Here is a 19,199-nt window from a genome sequence, read left to right as displayed (position 1 = left end):
TGTGGAGCCCCAGAGTTCAGAGCCGGGGAGCGTCTGTCCGGGCAGGCCGCCTCCCCCCCACACCGCCACCGGCCAGTCCCGCTGGGATCGATCGCTGGGACGTGACCTTCCATGACCCGCGTTCACCTTCACCTGGGTCCCAGGGCTCCGGAGCGGCCCCCGGCAGGCAGCATGCTCCCTCAGAGATAAGGGCTCTGTCCCTCTCTCTCCTACCTGTGATAATACCGAGCAGCCGGCAGCGATGGATCTATAGGCGGCCCCACATTCATCCATGGTGATCACATCCAGCAGTGACGAGGCTCCCCCTCAGAGGATGCTCACAGCCTTACAGACGGAATGGGGCAATAAGGATCCCGCCGTGTGTTACCTGCCCCCTGCCCACTGCGGCAGCAAGAAGCCTTCCAGAAGTGGGTGATCCTGCATGTCCTACATATTACCGGCCTGTGTGTGCCATGGGCCCTGTAATACCTGTAACCAGGCCCCTCTGTATGTGCCATGCTCCCTGCCTTACCTGTAACCAGGCCCCTCTGTATGTGCCATGGACCCCTCTGTATGTGCCATGCTCCCTGCATTACCTGTAACCAGGCCCCTCTGTATGTGCCATGGACCCCTCTGTATGTGCCATGCTCCCTGCATTACCTGTAACCAGGCCCCCCTGTATGTGCCGTGCTCCCTGCATTTCCTGTAACCAGGCCCCTCTGTATGTGCCGTGCTCCCTGCATTACCTGTAACCAGGCCCCTCTGTATGTGCCGTGCTCCCTGCATTACCTGTAACCAGGCCCCTCTGTATGTGCCGTGCTCCCTGCATTACCTGTAACCAGGCCCCCCTGTATGTGCCGTGCTCCCTGCATTACCTGTAACCAGGCCCCCCTGTATGTGCCGTGCTCCCTGCATTACCTGTAACCAGGCCCCTCTGTGTGTGCCGTGCTCCCTGCATTACCTGTAACCAGGCCCCTCTGTGCCGTGCTCCCTGCATTACCTGTAACCAGGCCCCTCTGTATGTGCCATGGACCCCTCTGTATGTGCCGTGCTCCCTGCATTACCTGTAACCAGGCCCCTCTGTGCCGTGCTCCCTGCATTACCTGTAACCAGGCCCCTCTGTATGTGCCATGGACCCCTCTGTATGTGCCGTGCTCCCTGCATTACCTGTAACCAGGCCCCTCTGTATGTGCCGTGCTCCCTGCATTACCTGTAACCAGGCCCCTCTGTATGTGCCGTGCTCCCTGCATTACCTGTAACCAGGCCCCTTCTGAATGTGCCGTGCTCCCTGCATTACCTGTAACCAGGCCCCCCTGTATGTGCCGTGCTCCCTGCATTACCTGTAACCAGGCCCCTCTGTATGTGCCGTGCTCCCTGCATTACCTGTAACCAGGCCCCCCTGTATGTGCCGTGCCCCCTGCATTACCTGTAACCAGGCCCCCCTGTGTGTGCCGTGCTCCCTGCATTACCTGTAACCAGGCCCCTCTGTGTGTGCCGTGCTCCCTGCATTACCTGTAACCAGGCCCCTCTGTGTGTGCCGTGCTCCCTGCATTACCTGTAACCAGGCCCCTCTGTGTGTGCCGTGCTCCCTGCATTACCTGTAACCAGGCCCCTCTGTGTGTGCCGTGCTCCCTGCATTACCTGTAACCAGGCCCCTCTGTGTGTGCCGTGCTCCCTGCATTACCTGTAACCAGGCCCCTCTGTGCCGTGCTCCCTGCATTACCTGTAACCAGGCCCCTCTGTATGTGCCATGGACCCCTCTGTATGTGCCGTGCTCCCTGCATTACCTGTAACCAGGCCCCTCTGTGCCGTGCTCCCTGCATTACCTGTAACCAGGCCCCTCTGTATGTGCCATGGACCCCTCTGTATGTGCCGTGCTCCCTGCATTACCTGTAACCAGGCCCCTCTGTATGTGCCGTGCTCCCTGCATTACCTGTAACCAGGCCCCTCTGTATGTGCCGTGCTCCCTGCATTACCTGTAACCAGGCCCCTCTGTGTGTGCCGTGCTCCCTGCATTACCTGTAACCAGGCCCCTCTGTGTGTGCCGTGCTCCCTGCATTACCTGTAACCAGGCCCCCCTGTATGTGCCGTGCTCCCTGCATTACCTGTAACCAGGCCCCTCTGTATGTGCCGTGCTCCCTGCATTACCTGTAACCAGGCCCCTCTGTGTGTGCCGTGCTCCCTGCATTACCTGTAACCAGGCCCCTCTGTGTGTGCCGTGCTCCCTGCATTACCTGTAACCAGGCCCCTCTGTGTGTGCCGTGCTCCCTGCATTACCTGTAACCAGGCCCCTCTGTGCCGTGCTCCCTGCATTACCTGTAACCAGGCCCCTCTGTATGTGCCATGGACCCCTCTGTATGTGCCGTGCTCCCTGCATTACCTGTAACCAGGCCCCTCTGTGCCGTGCTCCCTGCATTACCTGTAACCAGGCCCCTCTGTATGTGCCATGGACCCCTCTGTATGTGCCGTGCTCCCTGCATTACCTGTAACCAGGCCCCTCTGTATGTGCCGTGCTCCCTGCATTACCTGTAACCAGGCCCCTCTGTATGTGCCGTGCTCCCTGCATTACCTGTAACCAGGCCCCTTCTGAATGTGCCGTGCTCCCTGCATTACCTGTAACCAGGCCCCCCTGTATGTGCCGTGCTCCCTGCATTACCTGTAACCAGGCCCCTCTGTATGTGCCGTGCTCCCTGCATTACCTGTAACCAGGCCCCTCTGTATGTGCCGTGCCCCCTGCATTACCTGTAACCAGGCCCCCCTGTGTGTGCCGTGCTCCCTGCATTACCTGTAACCACGCCCCCCTGTGTGTGCCGTGCTCCCTGCATTACCTGTAACCAGGCCCCCCTGTGTGTGCCGTGCTCCCTGCATTACCTGTAACCAGGCCCCCCTGTGTGTGCCGTGCTCCCTGCATTACCTGTAACCAGGCCCCCCTGTGTGTGCCGTGCTCTCTGCATTACCTGTAACCAGGCCCCCCTGTGTGTGCCGTGCTCCCTGCATTACCTGTAACCAGGCCCCTCTGTGTGTGCCGTGCTCCCTGCATTACCTGTAACCAGGCCCCTCTGTGTGTGCCGTGCTCCCTGCATTACCTGTAACCAGGCCCCTCTGTGTGTGCCGTGCTCCCTGCATTACCTGTAACCAGGCCCCTCTGTGTGTGCCGTGCTCCCTGCATTAACTGTAACCAGGCCCCTCTGTGTGTGCCGTGCTCCCTGCATTACCTGTAACCAGGCCCCTCTGTGTGTGCCGTGCTCCCTGCATTACCTGTAACCAGGCCCCTCTGTGTGTGCCGTGCTCCCTGCATTACCTGTAACCAGGCCCCTCTGTGTGTGCCGTGCTCCCTGCATTACCTGTAACCAGGCCCAGCTGTGTGTGCCGTGCTCCCTGCATTACCTGTAACCAGGCCCCTCTGTGTGTGCCGTGCTCCCTGCATTACCTGTAACCAGGCCCCACTGTGTGTGCCGTGGTCCTTGCATTACCTGTAACCAGGCCCCTCTGTGTGTGCCGTGCTCCCTGCATTACCTGTAACCAGGCCCCCCTGTGTGTTGCGTGCTCCCTGCATTACCTGTAACCAGGCCCCTCTGTGTGTGCCGTGCTCCCTGCATTACCTGTAACCAGGCCCCTCTGTGTGTGCGGTGCTCCCTGCATTACCTGTAACCAGGCCCCTCTGTTTGTCATGGTATCTGCACCATGTCATGCCTGTACAGCGTGCGCATAGGGTGCTCAACTGTCTCTGGTTGTTGCGGGACCAGAAGTCCTAGGATGCCCATTGCAGCAGGGCCAGTTGTGTAAGCTTGGAGGATATGTTTATAGTGATGTGTAACAGTATTCAGTAATGTTGAATGGTGTGGAAAGCCAGCAGTCTGCATTTACAGAAGTGGGGTTCTACTAGCAATTGATGGAAAAGGTATTTGGAACAGTTTGTTGGGGGTTGTTCTTATCTAAAACCCCTTATGGAGCGTACACACGGTCAGATTTGTCAGATTTGTCAGATGAACGACTGAACGATTTGAACGATTTTACCAAAGTTTTGAACGATTGAACGATTTTTGACTGCATTAAAATGAATGGAATCGTCCAAGTCTGACTGCAAACACATCAGATGTCAGATATCGTTATCTGACAAACGGGAACGCGCATCGTTGATCGTCCATCGTTCAGGCATGTCAGATATGAACGATTTTCCTTCAGATATGAACGACTGAACGATTTTTAAATCGTTATCGTTCATATCTGAAGGAAAAATCTGATCGTGTGTATGCACCATTATAGTGGTGTTTGAAACCTGTAAAGATCATCTAGGCTTTTTATGTGTTAGTTGTTGGGCTAAGCTGGTCTACTTGGTGACCTGTGCATGACTGATACAAGTCAGAGCCTTGGCTGTGCTGTAATTAGCAAATGTTATTTTTTACACTCACGGTACATGTTTGATGACAATGGCAGAATGGAGTATTGCACATGTACGGTATATTCCTAATGCCATGATTATACTGATACAGGCACAGAGTGGTAACATCCAGTCCTCCGTGTCTGTACAGATAGATGTTCTGGATATGTCATACAATAGCCAGGGCAAACTTTCCAGGTGCTAGCGCATAAAATAAATTGCAGCCAACGTTCAGAATTGAATAGATCAGATTGAATTGAGGTTTCTCGCTGCCAAGATGAAATATTACTTCAGTGATTATGCTCTGAGAACCGCAAACTCCAACTAATCTATTTTACCAACATTGTTTCCCTGCTTAAAAACAAATCGCACATGACTTTGAGACTTTGGGAAGCTGTTTTAAGTGGAAGTGTTTTATTAGCTCTCTAAACCAGAGGTTCCCAAACTCCGCCATTACACCTCAGGTTTTATAGATATCCATGCTTGAGCACAGGTGACTTAATTAGTACCTCAGTCAGTTTGATTTAACCATCTGGGCTCAAGCATGGATATCCTTAAATCCTTGACTGTAATGGTGGAGTTTGGTAACCCCTTGTCTAAACAATGAACTGTGCTGCTCACCCTGTTGCCTTGTTTATAATAACTCCCCAGGTTATCCTTACACGGTCATCTACTGCTCCTGTTCTTATTCCACGTGGCCGACGATGCTTTGGTTACGCTTGGTCACATGACCAGAAGCTATTTGCAGAAGTCAGGACAGATGTGCGTTGCATATTTGTGTTCTAAAAAGGCGCACTTACATTTGTTTGCCTAAATTTGTCAAGTTTTTAAAGAACCTTTTTGCTACCTGTTCTAATCATTGAGTACGGAGTTGTGGAGCTTTTGCCTTGTTACATACTGTAGGTGCACCAGACCCTTGAAATGTAGGTGTTAATGCAGAGTCCCTGGTTCTGGTGCTGAATAAATTGGTTACTTATACATATATTCAGATTGAAACATGCAGGGCAAATGGAACTGCGCACACAAATTCTTAGTTAACTAGAGGAACAAAACTGAACTGGTATAGATTAATAACATGTTTGGTTGTTTTGTAGCAATCTACTAAACTGTCAGGAAAATTCATAGTGGGCGATTCAGCTGAAGGGAGGGAGCTCCCGGAGCTATTCAATTCACCGCGATGTTTACTCTGACAGGAAGAAGTTAAGTCGGAGAATGCCAGTGCTCACGACTCTAACCTGGGTGTTTATTCGACGAAAACCGGTTCTCGCGACTAAAATGTCGGCTGTTAGTGCCACCCTAAGCCGGAAAACAGCCTCGTGGCCTGCACTGTAGTCGGTCTTCTCCTTTTACCCTCAGGAAATCATTAATCAGACTAAACAGCACGCTAATTTGAATAGCTCCAGGAACTCCCTCCCCGCGCTATTCAATTCCCACTGAATTGAATCGCCCTCATAGTTTTGGTTTTCTTAATTATCTAGAAGGAAATTCATTGGCTAGGCAATAGCCCAGTGCTTCTACACAGGTTTATGTCATATAAAGGGGGTGATTAAATGGTTTTTAACGCTGCAATGAATAATGGGCGCCCGTTGGAGCAGTCCAATTGTTTTGGGCGCCCATTAATAATCATTCTTGTCCTGCCCCTTCTAAAGTTCTGGTTAGCTAACTCAAACCAGACTTTTTGCACATTTCTACCTGACACCTCCAAACCGAAAATGTGTGCAGCAGCGGCATTCGCACCCGGACAAAGCAACAATTTCATTGCTCCGTCAGGCGCCCACTAATTAGCGCATTGCATAAAACAATTGAATTCCCCCTTACTGTTCTGTGCTTTTTTTTTTTTAGATAGGAAACTCCTAGAATAATGTAAATACAAATTTGTACCGATTTTAGAGGTCTCTGTTCTAGTGGCGGGGTAGGGTAAGGTGAGTGTTCTGCAAGCTCTGAAGTTTGACTCATTCCTGGAAATAACAGACTGAATGTGTGTACATCAAATCCGAAGCTGCTTTATTTCTAGATGTGCTCTTGGTCCTAATGTTTTGTATGGTCGGTCTTTGTCCGATATGCAGAAAGGAAACTGCATTGAAATATTGGATTGTTTTTTACGCTCAAACTGAAAAAAACTTTGCCTGCTTTCACTTTGTAGGTATATCCGCATTGAATGTAATATATTGTTGGCCAGTTTGTTTTCCTCTCTAGTATTGTGTAATCAGGCTTCTGTGGAAGCCTGATTCTCTTTGCCAATTTATTGGGTGGAATTCAGGGAGCTTCAGAGCTATTCAATTCAGCACGCTGGTTCTCGCGAATTAACCTGGGTGTTTTGTCGCGAGAACTGGCATTCTCCCACTAAAGTGTCGGCCGCGAGGCTGTTAGTGCCGCACTAAGCTGGCAAACGGCTGCAAGGCTGGCACTTTTGTCAGATTTCTCCTTTCATCCCTAGGGGGTACGAGAAGAAATCCTTTAGCACAACCAAACATCACATTGAATAGCTTCGGTAGCTCCCTCCCGGAGCTATTCATTATCACTTTGAAATGAATTCCCCCCAATGATTGTTTTCCAGGCACCTGTATATAGTTTACTTTTATATTTAGATTTGCTGTGTGTTAGATCAAAGTTAGTCAGCTCGTTTCAATTTACTGCAAATTAAATAGCGCTGGGAGGGAGCTCCCGGAGCTTTTCAATGTAGCGCACTGTTAAGGATTTCTTCTCGCATCCCTCAAGGTGTGTGAGCAGAAATCCAGCAAAAGTATAGGCGCAATGCTGTTTTCTGCCCGTAGCGCCGGGAAGTTTAATTTGAAAATGCCTGTTCTCATGACTAAACACCTTGTTTGAGGGGCGGGAGAACGGGCATTCCACGACCTAGCCGCGCGCAGAATTGAATAACTCCAGGAGCCCCCTCCCGGCGCTATTTAAGTCGCGGTCAATTGAATCGAGCCCAATGATTGCCATGAATCTGTGCGGGATTGGAAGCTTTTGGATTTAGCTTAGTCATGATGCAGACAATAAATGATGCCAACCATCTTGAAAGATTTGGGGAAATAGTGGCTTAATTTAATGGTCAACATTGGTTTGTGTGCACAGAGAAAGTTAATGCAGAAAGGTTTTATAGTATTCAGGATTCCAGCCACGCACTAATATATGGTTTAGAACTCCCTTTCCCCACCTAGCACAATTTTAGGGGGTTGGCACCCATGCCATATGCCACTGGTGGTCACTTGTAACTTTAGGTTTTAGTGCTCTCCACTAGCACTTGTGTTGAGCTTTTACTAGGTTAAAAGGACGCTGCAATAGTCATCCTAACTCCACTTTTTTTGGCAGCTGGGCAATAGCTGTAAGCTGCCACATGCCGAGAGCCAAGAAGCTTCTGATATTCTGGAACAACTATTGATGGTTATTACTGAATTGTTGCAATTGCTTGACATTCAATGGACTCGATTCAATTCAGCGCGATGCTGATTAGCCTCGGGAGGGAGCTCCCAGAGCTATTCAATTCACTGCGCTGTTTGATCTGACAGTTGCCACTTAAGTTGGAGAATGCCGGTTCTTGCGACTTAATCTGGGTATTTAGTCACAAGAACCAACATTCTCCGACTAAAGTGCCGGCCTTGCGGCTGTTAGCGCTGCGCTAAGTAGGAAAACAGCCACGCGCCCGCCCTTTAGTCTTTCTCCTCGCTCCCTTGGAGGTGTGAGAAGAAATCCTTTAGTCGAACCAAACAGTGTGCTGAATTGAATCGAGCCCAATGAAATACAGTTCAGGATGTGTTATGTATCTGGGTCCCACTCTGATCACATTATCAACAAGATCTTCCTTCAGGAGTGAGAGCTACTGGTCCAGAAAGATTACAATCTGCTCTCACTTGTAAAGAGTTGATTTGTTTTTTTTTGGCTTCTATGGTCAGTATTCAGTTGTTTTTTTTTAGTCGCGAGAATCGTCATTCTCCTACTGAAGTGCCGGTCGCGAGACTGTTAGCAACGCGCTAATCTGGAAAACAGCCTCGCGGCCTGCACTTAAGTCTCATTTCTCCTCGCACCCTCAGGAGTATACGGGAAGAGACCCTTAGTCGGACTAAACGGCGTGCTGAATTGAGTAGCCCCCATTGAGAGCACCTGTTTAATGGCAGATTTTGAGCTGTTTCTTTTGTCATTTGAGCTGTGGATGTGAATAAGATCTGATGACTATTCTATAGAACACATGTCCATGCAGTATTGTAGACCTACATACTAACATACATTTTCCGAAATGGATAAGCTTTTCTTCCATTGATCCTCATGAAAACTGCAGTATTGTTTTTAGAGGGCACTGCAATCCACCCCCCCTGTAACCACCCTGGTTGTGGGGTCAGCAGCTGGCAAGTAGGGCAGGGAACATTTTGCGGTCTTAAAATTGGGTCAGGGTGCCATGCTGAGGCAGCCTAGCGGGAAGACTAGGAATTGTTTCTTCGTTTAGTAGTTAGGAGCACAGATTGCTCTCCTGAGGAGGACAGCAGAAATGTGCCGGAGTCTGTGGTTTGGGCGTCCAAACTACTGTTAGGGTGCGCTAACCAGGGCTTCAGACTGATTATACTGTTTTATGCAGGTAAATCTGTTTTTGGCAACCATTAATTATCGCACCCAATCAGACCAATTTAATTACTAGCAGTGTTCTCCCCAGAAAATATTTCCAGTCGGCTGGGGGCCTTCGCAATAATACAATGTTTTAAATTCTGACCTTATAATTTAAACTTGAATTAACAATTTATACATTAATTCTCGCCCAGATACTGGCCCCACTAGCAGGCTACACAGAATATATATTATATAAAAGCTCTACAGATACTGGCCCCACAAGCAGGCTACACAGAATATATATTATATACAGCTCTACAGATACTGGCCCCACTAGCAGGCTACACAGAATATATATTATATACAGCTCTGCAGATACTGGCCCCACTAGCAGGCTACACAGAATATATATTATATACAGCTCTACAGATACTGGCCCCACATGCAGGCTACACAGAATATATATTATATACAGCTCTGCAGATACTGGCCCCACTAGCAGGCTACACAGAATATATATTATATACAGCTCTACAGATACTGGCCCCACTAGCAGGCTACACAGAATATATATATACAGCTCTACAGATACTGGCCCCACTAGCAGGCTACACAGAATATATATTATATAGAGCTCTACAGATACTGTCCCCACTAGCAGGCTACACAGAATATATATTATATAGAGCTCTACAGATACTGTCCCCACTAGCAGGCTACACAGAATATATATTATATACAGCTCTACATACACTGTCCCCACTAGCAGGCTACACAGAATATATATTATATACAGCTCTACATACACTGTCCCCACTAGCAGGCTACACAGAATATATATTATATACAGCTCTGCAGATACTGTCCCCACTAGCAGGCTACACAGAATATATATTATATACAGCTCTACAGATACTGGTCCCACTAGCAGGCTACACAGAATATATATTATATACAGCTCTACAGGTACTGGCCCCACTAGAAGGCTACACAGAATATATATTATATACAGCTCTACAGATACTGGCCCCACTAGCAGGCTACACAGAATATATATTATATACAGCTCTACAGATACTGGCCCCACATGCAGGCTACACAGAATATATATTATATACAGCTCTACAGATACTGGCCCCACTAGCAGGCTACACAGAATATATATTATATACAGCTCTACAGATACTGGCCCCACTAGCAGGCTACACAGAATATATATTATATACAGCTCTACAGATACTGGCCCCACTAGCAGGCTACACAGAATATATATTATATACAGCTCTGCAGATACTGGCCCCACATGCAGGCTACACAGAATATATATTATATACAGCTCTGCAGATACTGGCCCCACTAGCAGGCTACACAGAATATATATTATATACAGCTCTACAGATACTGGCCCCACTAGCAGGCTCTCTTTAATCCGTTCAGGTGACTGTTCCCGCCTGAACATTTGTACAGGAGGAGCGAACTTTGCCCTGCAACCTGACACCGCCCCTGCATTGTGATGGACAACTACCCCTCCCCCCCGCCCCAATGCCACATCCCCTGCTCCGAACTCTTCCCTGCCCCTTCCTGGCACCTCCCCCCCACCCCAGTTTGCCGTGTCCCATCACCTGGAACCTTCACTGGCATGTCCTTGTTGCTGGTGGACACTGAGCCTCCAATCTGAAGAACGTGGCGTCGGCACAGCTCAGCGTCGCATCCGTGGCAACAAGGATACATTGAGGGTGACCGGGAGTGCATGGGGGGTGCCGGGAGATGCACCCGCAGAAAACAGCCAGGGGAGAACACTGACTACATTTGGCGCCCATTAATGAGCGCACCAAAAAAAATTAATTCAATCACCCCCTTAAGATACTTCTTTGTAATAGTTATTCCAATTTATTAGGGCGATGTTCAATTGTTTTAGCGCGCTCGATCTCCCGTCTAAGTGACAGGAGTTCGCGGGGCGCTGTTCAATTGATGCCTGTTATTGCACCCATAGAGGTCAATGGCTACCCCCGACCAAAGTGCTGGGCGCGATCGCGGAAAGTGCAGTTTTTGAGCCCAGACGGGTCATTTCTCGCCCATTTCATGCCATTTGGGCTCCCAAACAGATCACTTCGCTCCTGGGGGGTGCGAGCTGAAATGGTGCATTGGCAGCTGATCATGCCCGACAGGAGCAGCAATTGAATCGCTCCTGTCAGGTGTGGAGGTGGGAGGTGGGCAAAACATCTGAATTTTGTTCTAATTTAGAAAATAGCGTTAGAGGAGAATTATTGGGGTGAATTCACACCCTCCTTTTCGGCATCGCGCGGAGCTAGAGTGAACACTAAAAAAAAAGTGATGCCAAATTGCAGTTTCGGTAGTGCGCCCAATGTTTACATGGGTTTAGTGGCTTTATGTGGGGGATTTCAATTGTTTCTTCCTGCGGCTCTGACTAATGGGCGCCCCCACAATGCAATTCAATTGTTTCTCCTTTCTGGTGTGAATAGCCGCGGGAGCACACATCTGCTCTCACCATCCTAAAGTGGCAATCAGAAAGCTGCGAAAAGTCCTGTAATTGGGCGTGACATGCATTGGCGCCCAAAAACAATTGAACATTGTTTCCTGATCTGGCACAAACAATTGAATATCACGCTGTCACTTTAGACGGTAGAACGGTCATGAGAGTATGTGAGAAAACAATTGAAACCTCCCCCCCCCTTCTCCTTCCTGCATGTGAACAATGTTATCCCACAATCTTACAATTATTAGAAGTGGGTAAGGACTTAGACCAGCCTGAGTATTGAATGGAAACGGCTGCAGGGTTTTGCACAGAAAGATTGTTGGATGAGCTACGGGTCGACTGGTACCACTATAGGGTTTTTGTTTTTTTAATACTGTAGTGGATCTTTTATTATAATATTTTGACAAATGACCCTTGTTGCGGAGCCCTGCAGTGTTTAGCGGCTTCCTTTTTTATTCTTTGGGGGCAATTCAATTGAGTGCGATGTGAATAGCTTTTTGAATAGGGGTTCCTGGAGCTATTCAATTGACTGCTTTAAGTCCAACTAAAGGAATTTTGCTCCCACCCTCAAATGCCAGTTAGTGCGTCTAAACGTCCTGCTTAAGGCGCACTGACTGCGAGGAGGACAATCAAATAGCTCCAGGAGCTCCTTCCCATCGCTATTCATATCTCGTTCAATTGAAATGCCCCCAAGAAGATGGTTGGTAGGTTAAAATGTAACTTGTTTCAATAAGTTAGAACAGTAAGGCCGGGTACACATCAGGCAATATATTGGACGATATATTTCTGACATAGTTCCTAATGATATATCGTCCATATTGCACGTGTCCGCGTGATTCCTCAATCATGCAGTCATGTGCGTTGTCAGCATCATCGCATCTAATATGCAGGATGGAAGGGTATATCATGCAGTGTCTGCCCACCTGATATATCCTTCCATCAGGACGGCTGAGATGCACGTTGTTCTGTACCCAGCCTTAAGCTGGCCATCCACTATACACTTATCTGTCACTAATGCTGGGCATACACTATACACTTATCTGTCACTAATGCTGGGCTTACACTATACACTTATCTGTCACTAATGCTGGGCATACACTATACACTTATCTGTCACTAATGCTGGGCATACACTATACACTTATCTGTCACTAATCCTGGGCTTACACTATACACTTATCTGTCACTAATGCTGGGCATACACTATACACTTATCTGTCACTAATGCTGGGCTTACACTATACACTTATCTGTCACTAATCCTGGGCTTACACTATACACTTATCTGTCACTAATGCTGGGCATACACTATACACTTATCTGTCACTAATGCTGGGCTTACACTATACACTTATCTGTCACTAATGCTGGGCTTACACTATACACTTATCATCATCGCATCTAATATGCAGGATGGAAGGGTATATCATGCAGTGTCTGCCCACCTGATATATCCTTCCATCAGGACGGCTGAGATGCACGTTGTTCTGTACCCAGCCTTAAGCTGGCCATCCACTATACACTTATCTGTCACTAATGCTGGGCATATACTTATCTGTCACTAATGCTGGGCTTACACTATACACTTATCTGTCACTAATGCTGGGCATACACTATACACTTATCTGTCACTAATGCTGGGCATATACTTATCTGTCACTAATGCTGGGCTTACACTATACACTTATCTGTCACTAATGCTGGGCATACACTATACACTTATCTGTCACTAATGCTGGGCTTACACTATACACTTATCTGTCACTAATGCTGGGCTTACACTATACACTTATCTGTCACTAATGCTGGGCTTACACTATACACTTATCTGTCACTAATGCTGGGCTTACACTATACACTTATCTGTCACTAATGCAGGGCATACACTATACACTTATCTGTCACTAATGCTGGGCTTACACTATACACTTATCTGTCACTAATGCTGGGCATACACTATACACTTATCTGTCACTAATGCTGGGCATACACTATACACTTATCTGTCACTAATGCTGGGCTTACACTATACACTTATCTGTCACTAATGCTGGGCTTACACTATACACTTATCTGTCACTAATGCTGGGCATCCACTATACACTTATCTGTCACTAATGCTGGGCATACACTATACACTTATCTGTCAGATATCTGTCCAATCTGGCTGGTTGGAATGAAAACCTGGTAATGTATGGGAGCAAATGACAGTCGATCATATGGTTTTAAACACTGAAAAAAAGGACAAAAAAATTGTTCTAATTGGTTAAATTTGTGTGTTTTAACCAATTTGTCTGAACGACCTTTCTTGGCTATTTTCCAGTGTTTGTGAGCAAATGGTCGATTGTCATTTCCTCCCATACATTGCCAGGTTTTCATTCCAACCAGCCAGATTGGACAGATATCTGACAGATAATTGTATATTGTATGCCCAGCTTAAGGGTCTGTTTTTTTATCTATCATTCTACCGATGGTTTTATTTTCAGCTATTCATAGCATCAAACCTTGTGTTCAGTTCAGACCTTAAATGAACTCAGTGTATCACCAGGCAATTAAGGAGCACTTGGCACAGTGTCTGTAATCAGTCACTGAGGAGAACTGCGTAACTTTGAGACTGAGTAAACTTGTTTCTTTATACACATCCGCACCACTATGATCCTGAGAAACGCATTCATGTTCAAGCTACAAATGCCATGAACGGCAACTTGTACGCCACCACCAGTTCTTCTATACTTTCTTATTTTTTATGCCGGTCTTTCGTGTACATGGCTTTGAATAGTCTATTAAGCCATTTTCTTCTGAGTCATAGCTACAAGGTGAATAAAGAGAACTCTGTCACTAAATGTCCATAATATTGTGCACGGCACCCTGTGGGGGATTGTTATGTGCTGCGGCTTCGCTTGTCGGCCAGTTAGGGTACTGCCAACAGTGCAAGATTCCCTCGCACCCCGGAAAACTTACATTGCCGACGCAGTGTGATTTTTGTGGGGTGTGTGTGGGATGTTCTTTTTTTCTCCTTGCCCACCTTTGCCATCTGATCAGCTCGGGCTTATTTTTTTTGCTTTTATTTCTCATTTTAGGTGTAAATGTACAGTAGTTGTCTAGTCTTTGATACTAAGTGAAATAAAGTATAATGTGCGGCACTAGTTGAAACAAATTATCCAATTCTCTTTACAAAAGATATTTATCTGCAGCACTTCTCGAAAGGTGAAAATTAAGTCCCACAAAGAAACAAAATTGTTAGATAGGAATGCGCTTATGAATAAATACAAGACCGCAAAAACATCTAATTATTGGTCTATTTATTACACATACAATATCACATCAACATTTCTAATAATGCTATTGAGAACCTTAAAAAAATACATATAGCATACACAAAGTAGCAATTCATGTACACTGTCTGATACAGTAATGCTGCCCATCCACTAGGCGATTAAACCTAGCCCAGAGCAAATAGTAACACTGTAGAGCTTGTTAAATGTAATGCTGGGCATACGCTATACAAGTATCTGTCCAATCTGGCTGGTTGGAATGAAAACCTGGTAATGTATGGGAGCAAATGACAGTCGATCATATGGTTTTAAACACTGGAAAATGGATAGAAAACAATTGTTAAAATTGGTTAAATTCATGTGTTTTAACCAATTTGTCTGAAAAAACATTTTTGTCTGTTTTCCAGTGTTTGTGAGCAAATGGTCGATTGTCATTTCCTCCTATACATTACCAGGTTTTCATTCCAACCAGTCAGATTGGACAGATATCTGACAGATAATTGTATAGTGTGTGCCCAGCATAACCCTTTGTATCTTTCTTTAACAAACATCTGGATAGAATCTACAAATTCAAGTGTCAAATACACCTGTTGTCACTCAAGATTTTTAGTGGGGGGAGGAGATCAATGGTTTTTATAGCTGCTTTAACTAATGGCACCTGATGGAGAAATTCAGGTTTTGGTCGGATCGTTTAAAAAGTCGTCTAATGTATAGGCTGCGAACGTCCTGCACCCGCACTCCTGCGAACAACAAAAGAAGTTTTTTGCCGTTCAAACACGCTGGTCAATTTCTGCATATTGCTGAACGACTTTACATAAGTCGTTCAGTGGATATGCAGTGAACTACCAACGGCTAATGAATATTCACTCCATTCATTAAAAATTTCCACTTCCTTTTCTCTTCAGCGACAATCCTTGGTCTTTACATATACCGTTTTCATGTTTGTGAAAGATTTTTTGCATGAGATTTTTATTGGCAGGAAAAGTCTTTGGTCTTTAACAAAAATAAGTCTTCTAATGGATAGGCCCCTTAAAGGGGCCTATCCTTTATGGCGACCTGAAAGCTGAACGACTAGCGTTCAGTTCTTCGGGTCGCCTAGGTGTGGTGCCCACACTGAACGGCGTTCACTGAATGTCATTCTGTGCAGGAGACCGACCTATCTCAGAACATGCTGAACCTGACTATCGTCTTCAGAGTGACTGGCATGTTCCACAGCTATCCATTAAACAACTTTCTGAACGTTCCGACCAAAACCTCCTGGTTTTGGTCGCATCGTTCAGAAAGTTGTCCCCTTTAGGGTAAAGGTGCCTATCCATTTACAGACATAGAAATGACAGCACGATTACGACATTGTAATCATGCTAACGTTTCTATGTCTGTGATGTGCCTACACTGAGCTTACAGTGTAGGGACATCCATCATTCCTGTACATGCTGAACCTGACGTGATCGTCAGGTTGACCAACATGTACGGGTGATAGATGTTGTCGGAAACGACCAGCGGGCACGCGCATCGCTGGTAGTTTCCAACCTAAATGTGCCTGTTACATGCGCGATTGCATGATGACGACGTAATCTTGCTATCGCCTAAATATTTTGCTAAATGGATATCCCCCTTAAGTCCAAAGCTTATATTTTAGAAACGAGATCAGTCTTTATACTGATTGGGCGGTATTCAATTGTTTTATCTCATCTGATCTCCCGTCTAAAGTGGCGGGAGATCACGGGGAGAATTGATTCCAATTATCGTGCCCAAAGAGGTCTGGTTTAGCCGCGTAAAACTGCTGAACCCAACCAAAGTGACCCCAAGTTCTCAATGGGATTAAGGTCTGGGGAGTTTCCTGGCCATGCACCCAAAATTTTGATGATTTGTTCCCCGAGCCACTTAGTTATCACTTTTGCCTTATGACAAGGTGCTCCATCATGCTGGAAAAGGCATTGTTCCTCACCAAACTGTTTTTGGATGGTTGGGAGAAGTTGCTCTTGTAGGATGTTTTGGTCCCATTCTTTATTCATGGCTGTGTTCTTAGGCAAAATTGTGAGTGATCCCTCTCCCTTGGCTGAGAAGCAACCCCACACATGAATGGTCTCAGGATGCTTTACTGTTGGCATGACACAGGACTGATGGTAGCGCTCACCTTTCCTTCTCCGACAAGCGTTTTTCCAGATGCCCCAAACAATCTGAAACTGGATTAATCAGAGAAAATAACTTTTGCCCAGTACTCAGCAGTCCAATCCCTGTATCTTTTTGCAGAATATCAGTCTGTCCCTGATGTATTTCCTGGATAGAATTGGCTTCTTTGCTGCCCTTCTTGATACCAGGCCATCCTCCAAAAGTCTTCGTCCTGTGTCATGCCAACAGTAAAGCACCCTGGTATGAATATTGCAGAGATAACCGGAAGATTAAGTTCTGCCCAAATCTGAACCTTTGTCACTTTCTTCATTGCTGCATGACTTCGTGTGCCTCCCTAATGATTGAGATAGGCCACTGTAGTTGTAGTTGAGGAGTGTCTGGAGTAAGAAGGATCCTGTTAGATGATACTGTCCATTCCACCTGGAGAGAAGCAATTTTTGCAGAGGCCTGGAATGAAATGGAGCTTATCCCACCATGTCAAAGGTGGATACCATTAGTCCCAGGACCTGCATTGCTGATGGGACTAATACCCTTCGCAAGCATAACAGAGTGCGTACTCTCAATGGGCACGATTCAATTAAACGCGAAGTGAATATTGCCGGGAAATGAGCTCCCAGAGGTATTCAATGCTGCGCGAAGTTAGGTGGGGGAACACTCGTACTGTGCCTTAAATATGGTGTTTAGGCGTGAGAATGGGCATTTTACGCCTAAACGTACCGCCGCTAAGGGCAGAAACCAGCATCGCGCCTGGACTGTTGTCGGATATCTGCTCGCATCCCAGGAGGGATGCGAGAAGAAATCCTTATTCTTGCTTAGCAGCGCAAATGAATTGAATAGTTTCGGGAGCTGATTCCGGCGCTATTCACTTCGCATTGAATAGCATCATGCCGTATGATAGGGCCGCAATCTTGTCCTCTGGTAGAATGACTTTGTGTCTTGAGAGTCCAGAAGAGCTCCCAGATGTACCATCTTCTGTGTTGGAGAAAGATGATTTCTTCCAATTGATGATCCAACTGTGCTTCTGTAGGCAGGCTATGGTCAGCTGAAGATGGTGGTGTAAAACACCTGGAGTTTGTACGATATAGAGCACTATATACCTGGCCCATGGGAGAGGTATACAGGGAGACTGACCCAAAACCTCCTGAGACCACAGCTACAGCAGCACACAGATAGTGGACTGTGAGCGTCTCGTGTACACAAAGTGGGTAGGAGAAGCGACCCAGGTGTGCGAATACCTTTGAAGGGACTTGGTCGGGGGAGGAGCTGCCGGGGGAGTGCTTACCTCCCCTAAGCTGCATCAACTGGCCGGGTATGCTGGCTGTGTGGCAGCTGAAGCGTCTGCTGCCAATCCACGGCATCATACTGTAAGGCCCTGGTGGTCTAGCGAAGACGTGGACGCTCTGGCCTGTGGCTGAGGGTGGGGTATATATGGAGGACCCGAGGTATCCTTGGAGCAGAAAGCTTTAACTGTTTGCCTGGATCTCTCCATCCACATTATGCCATGGTATTCCTGTGGATCCCTATGGACCCTGAAGAAGAAATGCCAGCGCCGGCAACTGTTCGCGCCCGACAGGAGCAACAATTGAACAGGTCCGTTGGGCGAGAATGGGGGACAGCTGCAGGCGCCAACAATTGAATACTGCCCATTATGTCAATTCTGCATAGGGTTTCCTTAGTTTCTCCAAATCTTCGAGAATGTCTTCTAAAGTTGTATCATAAAAGAAGAAGAAAATATAGATGGTGTAGTGCACTCAGACTTGTGTAAGTGGTGCCTAAATTAGGTTTATACAAAGTCACCCAGAGATAGGTGAAAAACGTGTGCTTATTTCAACATAGTAATAAGGACACAATGGAGGGTTCAGAAGGTAAGCGTTGGTAGGAGTGACCAGAGGATAGAAGAATCCCAATGCCACCACCATGGCGACCCCCAGGCCAGCATGTGAGTATGAGGTGCCCCCTAAGGGGGATAGCTGCAGGAGAAGTGGTGTCGGGGGAAAATCCAGGCATCGGTGATGGCTAGGAGACTCAGGGATTTGGAGATGATGCGGAGCAGTTTATTATAGACAGATCTGGCATTGCAGAGGGCTAAGTGGAGGCTTAGTGTGCTGTGGGTGACTGGGAGAGAAGGGCGGATGTAGGGCTTAGTGGTGGTGTAGCAGGGCCATGGTGATGAGTAGTGATTGACAATGGAGTAATGGGATGCAGGGAGACGATATGGGGGAGGGGAGAGGAGAGACTATGGACGGTGGAAAGATGAGAGTGAGAATTAGGTAGCTGCTAATTCAGGGGTGGCGTTAAAGAAAAGAGGGAGATGGTGTAGATGAGGGAATTGGGATGAGGAGAAATAGCAGTAGTAGTAACGGGTGTGAGATACAGGAACAGTACATCTACA

At 47.0% G+C, this 19,199-nt stretch overlaps 1 protein-coding gene across 2 annotated transcripts in view; it reads left to right on the top strand.

Annotated features, from left to right (window-relative positions):
- Positions 1–19,199, top strand: part of LOC148473237 (dual specificity tyrosine-phosphorylation-regulated kinase 1B-like) — a 143,643-nt gene that overhangs the window by 35,253 nt on the left and 89,191 nt on the right. The window contains exon 1 of one of the 2 annotated variants that reach the window (XM_088459918.1): positions 1–407. This exon is cut by the window's left edge and continues 365 nt beyond it. The exons of the other annotated variant lie outside the window; for it this stretch is intronic. Coding sequence (XP_088316044.1) covers positions 272–407 — 136 coding nt within the window. The 5' untranslated portion in view covers positions 1–271. The remainder of the gene's footprint in view (positions 408–19,199) is intronic. 2 annotated transcript variants of the gene reach the window in all.

This window comes from Taudactylus pleione, unplaced genomic scaffold (assembly GCF_031769625.1).
Source record: "Taudactylus pleione unplaced genomic scaffold, aTauple2 ptg000952l, whole genome shotgun sequence".
Lineage (NCBI taxonomy): Eukaryota > Metazoa > Chordata > Amphibia > Anura > Myobatrachidae > Taudactylus > Taudactylus pleione.
Note: the sequence above shows the minus strand (reverse complement) of the source record. Positions and strands in the feature narration are given on the sequence as shown.